Source organism: Salvelinus sp. IW2-2015, linkage group LG28 (assembly GCF_002910315.2).
Source record: "Salvelinus sp. IW2-2015 linkage group LG28, ASM291031v2, whole genome shotgun sequence".
Lineage (NCBI taxonomy): Eukaryota > Metazoa > Chordata > Actinopteri > Salmoniformes > Salmonidae > Salvelinus > Salvelinus sp. IW2-2015.
The window spans coordinates 3,454,643-3,465,433 of record NC_036868.1 but is presented as its reverse complement, the minus strand read 5'-3'; the positions used below and the strand labels follow the sequence as shown (position 1 = coordinate 3,465,433).

At 42.7% G+C, this 10,791-nt stretch overlaps 1 protein-coding gene across 1 annotated transcript in view; it reads left to right on the top strand.

The window, feature by feature from the left end:
- Positions 1–442: 442 nt before the first annotated feature.
- capn3b (calpain 3b) overlaps positions 443–10,791 on the top strand; it is a 35,656-nt gene continuing 25,307 nt past the window's right edge. The window contains exons 1-3 of the mRNA XM_070435969.1: positions 443–1,004; positions 8,172–8,227; positions 9,528–9,672. Of these exons, the coding sequence (XP_070292070.1) occupies positions 711–1,004; positions 8,172–8,227; positions 9,528–9,672 (495 nt within the window). The 5' untranslated portion in view covers positions 443–710. The remainder of the gene's footprint in view (positions 1,005–8,171; positions 8,228–9,527; positions 9,673–10,791) is intronic.

The following is a 10,791-nucleotide window of genomic DNA, read 5'->3' as shown; positions in this document are numbered from 1 at the left end:
CTGGTGCATACCGGTAAAGGCTACAGTGCACACCACCCAGATGGACGCGGAGAACGACAGAGAGTCATGTAAAATGCTTTTGCAATCCACAGGTTCAATTCATCATCCTCATCAGCTACACTACAGGGCCACCACAAATCCATTTCACAACCCAACAACTCAAATTCAATCAGCAAAGTTGTTCTTGACTGTAGCTGATATCAGGGAGAGACATGGTAAAGTTAGCGTAGGTATCATTACACGGTATGTATAATATGGGGCATTGGTATGTGGGGCCTGCTTGCCCACGCTCAAGCCTGCTTTCCCAATCTGCCATCTCCCACCTAGTGAATTGTAGACCTACACTGTAGACTTAGAAATGTTTGGAGCGGTAGTCCTTTTCAGAGCGGCCTCCTCCCCACTTTTCAAGGGGCCTATTTATAGACCTGCAAAGGCAAAAGTGTCAGTGTGTGTTTATGAGTGTGTGTTGGATGGTGCGTTTGGTATTGTGAGTGCCCCCAGCATATAAAGGAACTGAGAGTGAGAGGAAAGCACGAGGAAGGACGAAGGGAAGTTTATCAGGGATGCTTTGCAAGTTCATGCTCTTGCATTGAAATCTGAAAAGAATCCTCACTTTCATTCATTTGGACTGACTAACATACATACTAAAGGGGGCAGCTCACACTGATAGGGGGAACGAGGACACGCATAAGGGGGAAAACAAAGCCAAGATGGCCCTTATTGAGGAAACTTCAGTGAAGGTGGCGTTGGAAACTGAAGCATCACCTGATGTGCCTGAGGGTAAGACTGACTACCCCTTCACGGCCAGTAACAGTATCTACACTGCCATTTTGAGCAGAAACGAGGCCGTCAAAGATGCCAAGCGCCTGAAGAACTTCTTGGAGTTGCGAGACAAATACGTACACAAGAAAGTCCTGTTTGAAGACCCTCTGTTCCCACCCAATGATTCCTCTCTTTGGTACAGCAGCAAATTTCCCATTGAATTTGAGTGGAAGCGCCCAACGGTGAGTGCCATCTGTTTTCCCACTAGCAGGGGTGAAGTACGCCTTGCCTCAAGGTTGGAACTGTACCTGTATCTTGGGGTAGGATATGTTTAAATTTACATAGTCAATTGAAGGTGCTATCAGAGCATATCTATCAGGGCTAGAAAAACATATACAAATTGTAAAGCTGTTAAGATGGAACTTATATTGCAATGAAGACTGCACCACTCTATCACAAAAGGAAAATAAATAGATAGTTAGGTTCTACTAGAGAACATCTCTGTCCTTTTTGAGTAAGAAATGGTTTTGGTCAATGGGTCCCTGGTTTGAGCCCAAGTCGGGCCAGGGATGGGACCTACTCTGTTACACCTACCACTCCAGCTCTTGATGAAGTGTGTCAAAGTAAAATAACATATTAGGGCTGAAGGCTGCAGACAAGTAAAATAACAAAAACAGCAACCCACTTGTGGTAAGGTATTATCACTCAGCCTAAGATCAAATCTCTCTTCATTAGCTGCAAAAACATTGTTATGACATCACTTCTGGTAAATAACCTGGGGGAAAGCGAGAGCAATTCTGCTGAATATTTGTGTGCTCATAGCTGCGGATCATCAGGTTCTAGAATCACAGACAGCTGAGACTCTGCAACAGGCAGGCCTCACCACTGTGCCACCAGTCACGTCACTAGGCTTACAGCGAGAGAGCAGAGGGAGATTTGGGATATCATAGTCAACCAATAATCAGTCTTGTTAGGCAGTGTGCTGTTACAAGACTCTCCGACTGGCAAAACCAGTGTATTTTTGACTTTGCAGTCTTAGCATTGATGTAAGTCAACAGTATGTGAATCTTATGTTGTAGTTGTTGGCGGAATCTCATTCCAAGATGAAAAGAATGATAGGGTAACACGTTACCTCAAAGCCTGCAAGTGTAATGCAGTTATAATGCATTATAATGCTGTTATAATGCATTATAATGCAGTTATATTGCGTAACACTTGTCGTAAGCATGCATGATCCCTTACAATGTCTTATTACCATCTCTTGATGATCCTGACTAAATACAATAACAGCCATTTTGAGTCAGTTGAACATTTTACTTCATAGAGAGATAACATATTATAAACCTCACAAGAATCCTTGTAATAAGACATTGTGAAGGCTCATACATGGGTGTGTTTGCATTTCTATGGAACACTTTAGTCATTTAGCAAAAGCTCTAATCTGGAGTGACTCATGTTAGTGCATAAAATTGCTTAAGCCCACAGTTGGTGTTACTCAGATGTTTTCCAGTCATGGAATGTCATAGGACTAATGGAGTCTTACTGACTTGCAGTCATGATAGCTTGACATCGATGTGACCAAGTTTCACTTAAAGCCAAAGGGTCAACATTATCCAAGGTCTAAATCAGGGGTATGAGGTTAGCCTTCCTGTGAACCCATGGGGCACCTCATGTGATGAGGTAGGAGCCAAAGAGGGGTTTACTGCTGGAGTGGACAGGCTGACCTGACATTCTATCCACCATAACTCAGATCTTTACTAACTTCATATTGAAAACTTGGTTGAAGGCCCAGATTTACTAAGCCTTTGCATCAGACGCAAACGTTGCACCTGCCTCATTCAGGGATTTAACACCTAAAACAATGCTAAAACTCATTCTGGGATAGTCACCTCGTGAAGTGTCCTGAGGTAAGYAATGCTTTTTTTTTTATTATCAAGGCCGTCATTTGAACACTTGATTCCCTTTTTTGTTCAAGCTGGTCTGAATTGTGTTTTGGTACGCTTTCGTCCCATGTGTAAAAAACTATACCACACCATGTCAACCATACATACCCATCCATTACCATGCCTTGAGATGTTAAAAGACATGCCTTCAAAATGTTTCTTAAAAAGGGGCAATCTGCAGTTGCTACATCAAAAAAAAGTACTTATAAATTAATGATTTGTACCCACTGATTCTTGAAGAATATAACTTATAAATGCCTCAAGAGCTTAGTTAAACGTTCGTACCCCATAAGAACCTAAAATATAAGCTTGTGTAAACAATGTATAACCTCAGAATATGGTTAAAGCTATCATTTTGATCTCTTGGCTGGTCAGTCTTAGCTCTGTCTATGTTGATTGGTTACATTTCTCCAGGCCCATCCCTCAGCTTTATACCAAAACAGAGGCGGGGTGGGCCACTTTTTTATTGTTTTCTAATGCGGATTGCACCTTTAAATGTATTTAGATGTCTTGAAAATTTGCAATGTCTCAAACTGTCTCAATACATCTTAATTTTATGTCTCAAGATGTCTTAAGACATCTTAAGACAAAGATGATGGCTTGGTGTGTACCAACAGTATATCCAACCCTATTTTTCCAGATGGTGGATATAATTAGAACGACTGTACTGTATGTTATATATAACCACCCCGGGGAGCTCCGTAATTTGGCCCTGATCAGGTTGCAGAAAAAAATTGATAAATTTGCCTTTGGGTCAAAACTATACATTTATAAATCCACCAGGAGTGATGAAGTTCAACCATTTTAAGCCCATGCGAGTTCAACTCTCTCACAAGGTCAGCAGTAAGACTGGTCTAAGTTGACGGTGAAGCAATCGTTCTTGGCACACTTAAAGGTGTGGAGAAATCATGTTGGTGCATGTGGATCCGATCCAAGTATTTGTCAATTTGCTGACTCGTTCCCTTGAGTCATGACTGAGTCATGACTGAGTCGTGAAACTCAAGCCCTGTTTATAATGACCTCCTCCAATATTGCTTTAACATATGCTTCCATAAAACAAGATGTGACCACTACACACTCCTACAAACACCAAAATATATCCACACCAATGACAGAACCTCACATTTCATTCAGGCATTATTATGTACTGTAGATGGACTTTCACTTTCTCTATCGTCAATACTGAGATCAAGACCTGGGTTCAAATAATATTATAACAATATTTCAGCTGTGCTTGATTGAGCTTTCCTGGTGCAATGGAACCAACGGAATAGTCCCTAAAGCACAAAGCCCACCCTTCTTGCACTACAGGCAGGCCAAACTATTTTAACATGTTGTCTCATTCATGGTTGTAACTAGTATTCTTCAACCCAACCAGAGAATAAGAGCAACCAACCAGACTCTGAAACAACCCCAGGGGTCCAGTCCTCTCCCCAGAGGTCAAGTCCTCTCCCCAGGGGTCAAGTCCTCTTCTCTTCTATATAATTTCCTGTCGCCAGACTGCTTCGGTGCAAATTCTTCCTATTTTTATCATTTCATTTGTAAGGAAAACCTGCACACTGTGTTTGCCAGGCGGTATCATTTGTTTATGTGCATGGTCTTCCTACTTTTAATCCTATCTTGAAATGACTGTGCAAGCAAACCTACAGTATTTTTATACTGTTAGGCCTTTACATGACAGAGTTTACATCCGGTCACCAGCTACGTTGTACTGTAAAACTGGATGTAAAGTTAAACACAATACCTATTTGTACCAGCCCTTCCCAGCTCTGTTGGCATCCTAGAAATACAGTAGAARAACTATTTCTATGTTTGGTATGAGGACCCCACTTTAAGGCCGCTATTGCATTTAGCTGTATCACTTAAAATAGCTGTGAGCAGATGACTTGGTCTACTGTTACTATGTTTTCCCTATGGATCTATCACTTATCACTTACGTTGTGCAAAGAGTTTTTTGGCAGGGCCTTGCATCCCTCCTTCATTTTCCACTCATGAAGACATGATTGAAAAGTGAYGTTGACTCCAGTTTTGTATGCATGTGTTTTGACCAACGTTTTATGCCTGGGCAACACCTGTTAATCACTATAGGAGATTATATCAAATAAACTTCTCTTAGTTGCTTAGTTGGGTCGGAAACTTTCCCGGAAATTTCCAGAAATTTTCAGGACATTTTTCATGGTAAATTAAGCCCGGGAATTTTGGGCATTTTGCTTAAATTCGTCAAAAAAGATAGCTTATAACAGTGAACCTTTTTTGTGGGATACACAAGGCAATTCTAGGTCTTGTGGCATATTTTAGTCAAACTATCCCCAATTCAATGGAATTGCAAACCTCTGCATGCACAGTGCATTCTTCCATCACATGTGCTGTGCACTCTTCCATCACATGTACAGCTGATTCTCAAGATCTTGCACACTAATGAGATGCTACTGAGCCCACACTACTACACTGTCTTAGCCAAGGACTACATGCTTTCTGGTAAGTTTTGATTACAATACTGGCTGGGGTGAATATATTTTATATGACATAAATTATTTTTTGTTAACTAGTAAATAGTAGCCTACAGCAAAGTGTGTCTAAATCATTTCTAACTTGTGAACAATTTCGGCTAGTTAGTTTTTGCTACCATGTGGGTTTTAGCTTGCTTGAGCCTGCTTACTGAGGAGTGTTAATTCACATGTTTCCATACATGTTTCATTTCAAAACATTTATCTTACAAAGGAGTTGTTTAACTGCTTAACTATTTACCTGTACATGGAATTGTATTTGTTTAAAAAAAAWAAAAAATCTAATCTTTACAGMAAAATGCCACGTACGCTATCTGATCTGTGGAGACATTTCACTGCAGCTAATGTAGAATGAAAAGCTGTGTACATTTGCAAATACTGTGCCAAATCCTATATGAAGAACACAACAAAGATGCAGAATCATCTGGCCAAGTGCATAAAGTTCCCTCAGCGCTCACAACAAGCAACCTCTGACAAAAGTCCCTTTACTTTTATTTGAGGTGACAATGATGAATCAGACACCTTATCGATAGAAACAGCTCATGGTCCTCCTCAAATCAGAAGTTTTTTTTACTCAATGGAGGAACGTAGTCAGAGAAATGCTGATGAATGTCTTGCTCGAGCTGTGTATGCAACTGGTTCACCTCTGATGCTCACAGGCAATGTGTATTGGAAGAGATTTCTGAATATTCTTCGCCCAGCATACACCCCTCCAACCAGACATGCTTTATATACTAATTTGCTGGATGCAGAGTTCAACAGAGTTCAAGTGAAGGTCAAGCAAATCATAGAGAAAGCAGACTGTATTGCAATCATCTCTGATGGGTGGTCAACTGTTCGTGGGCAAGGAATAATCATCTCCACCCCTCAACCAGTATTCTACAAGAGCACAGACACAAGGGACAACAGATACACCGGTCTCTACATTGCAGATGAGCTGAAGGGAGTTATCAATGACCTTGGACCACAGAAGGTATCTACTGGTGACAGACAATGCTGCGAACATGAAGGCTGCTTGTTCTAAAGTGGAGGAGTCCTATCCTCACATCACACCCATTGGCTGTGCTGCTCATGCATTGAATCTGCTCCTTAAGGACATCATGGCACTGAAAACAATGGATACACTCTACAAGAGAGCCAAGGAAATGGTTAGGTATGTGAAGGGTCATCAAGTTATAGCAACAATCTATCTCACCAAGCAAAGTGAGAAGAATAAGAGCACCACATTGAAGCTGCCCAGCAACACCCGTTGGGGTGGTGTTGTCATCATGTTTGACAGTCTCCTGGAGGGGAAGGAGTCTCTCCAAGAAATGGCCATATCACAGTCTGCCGATATGGACAGCCCCATCAAGAGGATCCTCCTGGATGATGTATTTTGGGAGAGAGTGGTAAGCAGCCTGAAACTCCTGAAACCTATAGCAGTAGCCATTGCACGGATTTAGGGAGACAATGCCATCCTGTCTGATGTTCAGACTGCTTGCAGATGTAAGAGAAGAAATCTGTACTGCCCTGCCCACTTCACTGTTGCTCCAAGCAGAGGAAACTGCAGTTTTGAAATACATCAACAAGCGTGAAGACTTCTGCCTAAAGCCCATACACGCCGCAGTGTACATGTTGGACCCCAAGTATGCTGGCAAGAGCATCCTGTCTGGTGCAGAGATCAACAAGGCCTATGGTGTCATCACTACCGTGTCTCGCCACCTTGGCCTMGATYAYGGCAAGGTTCTTMGCAGTCTGGRGAAGTACACTTCCAAGCAAGGGCTTTGGGATGGAGARCCAATATGGCAGTCGTGCCAACATATCTCATCAGCCACCTGGTGGAAGGGACTTTGTGGATCTGAGGCTCTTTCCCCTGTTGCCTCCATCATCCTCCAAATCCCACCAACATCWGCRGCCTCAGAGCYCAACTGGTCCTTGTTRGGGAACARACAKACCAAWGCACYKAACAGGCTGACSAATACKAGYYTTMWAAAAWRGGTGGCCATCTGGGCAAATTTGAGGCTTTTTGAGCCTGACAACAAGCCATCCTCAACAAGGTTGGAAAGTGACAGTGAAGATGAGGCCTCAGAGTCTGATGTTCAAGAAGTGGACATTGAGGAGGTCCAGGGAGAAGACATGGATGCCTGACAGGAAGACAACCACAGCATTAGTTTCTGGACTATCATTTTACAGATGTATGTTGAAAACGTTTTTGGGAGATCATTGGTGATCATTCAATATTCCCCTTCTTTTGTTGTTCGGTGAAATCATCCCATGTGAAGAGTCAACTCATTTAATGAAAGTTCAATTTGTAAAAAAATAATAATAATAATAATATTGGAAGGATTTAATCATTTGCAATTATGTATACTTATGATAAGGTAAAAGGTTTATGCTTCTGTCTCCATATATGGTACATATATCCAATGCAAAAAACATCTACATTTAAATAGTATTAATATTAATTTGCATATATTTCAGTTAATTCCCACGGAAAGTTTCCACCTCTGAATATTCCCCAAAATGTGCAACCCTAGTTTCTGCCAAAGTACACCAGCCTATGTTAGGCCTTCAATCTGTGCATAAGACAATAATGTATCCATCTAGTAATGTAGCTTGATATCTTTTTAAGTCATGTTATTATCATGGTACAGTCAAGATATTCCTCACAAGACATAGTACTATCTGATAATAGATTGACCCTCTCACAAGACATAGTACTATCTGATAATAGATTGACCTCTCACAAGACATAGTACTATCTGATAATAGATTGACCCTCTCACAAGACAAAGTACTATCTGATAATAGATTGACCCTCTCACAAGACATAGTACTATCTGATATAGATTGACCCTCTCACAAGACATAGTACTATCTGATAATAGATTGACCCTCTCACAAGATGTTCAACACACCCCGTAGCACATCCCAACAACATTGCTATGCTACAGCTGTTTTTCTGTTTCTTGTTTGGCAGGAAATCTGTGACAACCCCCAGTTCATCATCGACGGAGCTAGTAGGACAGGACATCTGTTCAAGGAGAGAGCTGGGTAAGACCACAGAAATCATGCACTGTATGACATCACTGGGTAAGACCACAGAAATCATGCACTGTATGACATCACTGGGTAAGATCACAGAAATCATGCACTGTATGACATCACTGGGTAAGATCACGAGAAATCATGCACTGTATGACATCTGGGTAAGATCACAGAATCATGCACTGTATGACATCACTGGGTAAAACCACAGAAATCATGCACTGTATGAACATAACTGGGTAAGATCACAGAAATCATGCACTGTATGACATCACTGGGTAAAACCACAGAAATCATGCACTGTATGACATCACTGGGTAAGACTCTTGTTGCTAAAAGTATGCTCATGGTCGATGGTATGAAGCAGCAACATCTGACTAATAACATCTGCACAGTACTGTAGACAAGTACAAGTAGACAGTGAGGATTCAGCATTGAGTCATGCCAGACCTGGATGTGAGAAAATCAAAAGTTAGACAGGTGTTATCTAACAGCACAAATAGCATTTGCTAATTAGCGGTCCCTGTTCAAACTGAAGCCATAGTGTCTCGGCACAGTGAAAAAGGAGAGGGCAGGCAAAGTTTGCGAAGCACAGACAGCTGGGGATGCAATTAAGGAGCTCTTGTGTTGAGAGTGAGGATGGAAAGATGGTGTGAGAAATTAAGGCACGAGAGACGAAAAGTTACCCCCCTAGTAACCACACTGTTCACTGTAAAAGACTGACACCTGCAGCAGGGTGTGTGTGTGTGCACAGCGTGCGTGGGGTGTGTGTTGCGCTTGGCATGCACTTGTGTTTGAGTGCTGTGTAACAGAAACCCCTCTCCCATAACTTCTGCTAAATGCCTGCTTGAGAACGCACTGGGGCTGCCGGGGTCAAACTACACCAGACCATGTTTTTGACACAGTTCAGAAAATAGCCATGCAAGTAGATACCCTTACTTAAGCCGGGCGTAGGAGTCAGTAGTATATAGAGGTCCTGATTCAGCCATGGTACTATGTACTTACTATATGGTCTCAGCCTCTTTGCTGTAGGTAGATGTAGCACTGTAGGCTACTGTTTCTGTCTGGGGGTTCATTCACTCTAGATCACACCTCAAGGAGCAGTGTCAATAAAGAATGAAAATACACATTCCATAGCGCTACATAGTCCTATATCCACTTACAGTTGAATTCAGTGCTATGATCAGGGTCATATTCATTAGGCACCAAAGGGAAGAAAWCTGACTGAAATGGGCTGGGAGTACCTGAACTTGTACAATAATAAAACGCAAWTTTTTTCTTTTTCGAGGCAAAACGTTTTGTTGTTCCCTGCAGGTGACTGCTGGCTGCTTGCTGCTATTGCTTGTCTGACACTGAATGACAAGCTGCTGTACAGAGTTATCCCACCAGACCAGAGTTTCACAGAGAACTACGCTGGTATCTTCCATTTCCAGGTACTGTATGGTCATGGTCAAAATCARCTGGGAACTATTCAATCGATATATGTAGACTCAGGACCTACTAAACTCAGAAAAAAAAGAAACGTCCTCTCACTGTCAACTGCGTTTATTTTCAGCAAACTTAACATGTGTAAATATTTGTATGAACATAAGATTCAACAACTGAGACATAAACTGAACAAGTTCCACAGACATGTGACTAACAGAAATTGAATAATGTGTCCCTGAACAAAGGGGGTTTCAAAATCAAAAGTAAGTCATCTTGAACAGCAGCGGCTGCTCCTCGATGATGCATTGCATTTCCGGCATGTGTGCACATGGCGATGCTACCACGACTGTAGATCTGCCATTTCTTGCCCTGTGAAGATGTTACCCCTCTTCCACCAAGGCACCTGCAAGTTCCCGGACATTTCTGGTGGAAATGGCCCTAGCCCTCACCCTCCAATCCAACAGGTCCCAAGACGTGCTCAATGGGATTGAGATCCGGGCTCTTCGCTGGCCATGGCAGAACACTGACACTCCTGTTTGCAGGAAATCACGCACAGAACGAGAGTATGGCTGGTGGCATTGTCATGCTGTAGGGGTCATGTCAGGATGAGCCTGCAGGAAGGGTACCACATGAGGGAGGAGATGTTTCCCTGTAACGCACAGCGTTGAGATTCCCTGCATGACAACAAGCTCAGTCCGATGAGCTGTGACAACCGCCGAGACATGACGGACCCTCCACCTCCAAATCGATCCCGCTCCAGAGTAACAGGCCTCGGTGTAATGCGTCATTCCTTCGACGATTAAACGTATCCGACCACACCCTGGTGAGACAAAATGCGGACTCGTCAGTGAAGAGCACTTTTACCATCCTGTCTGGTCAGCGACGGTGGGGTTTGTGCCATAGGCGAGCGCTGTTCCGTGATGTCTGGTGAGACCTGCTTACAACAGCCTACAAGCCTCAGTCTAGCTCTCTCAGCCTATGCAAGACAGTCTGAGCAACTTGATGGAGGGATTGTGGCATCCTGGCGTAAACTCGGGAGCTGTTGTTGTCCATTCCTGGTACTGTCCCGCAGGGTGTGATGTTCGGATGTACCGATCCTGTGCAGGTGTTGTTACACGTGTCTG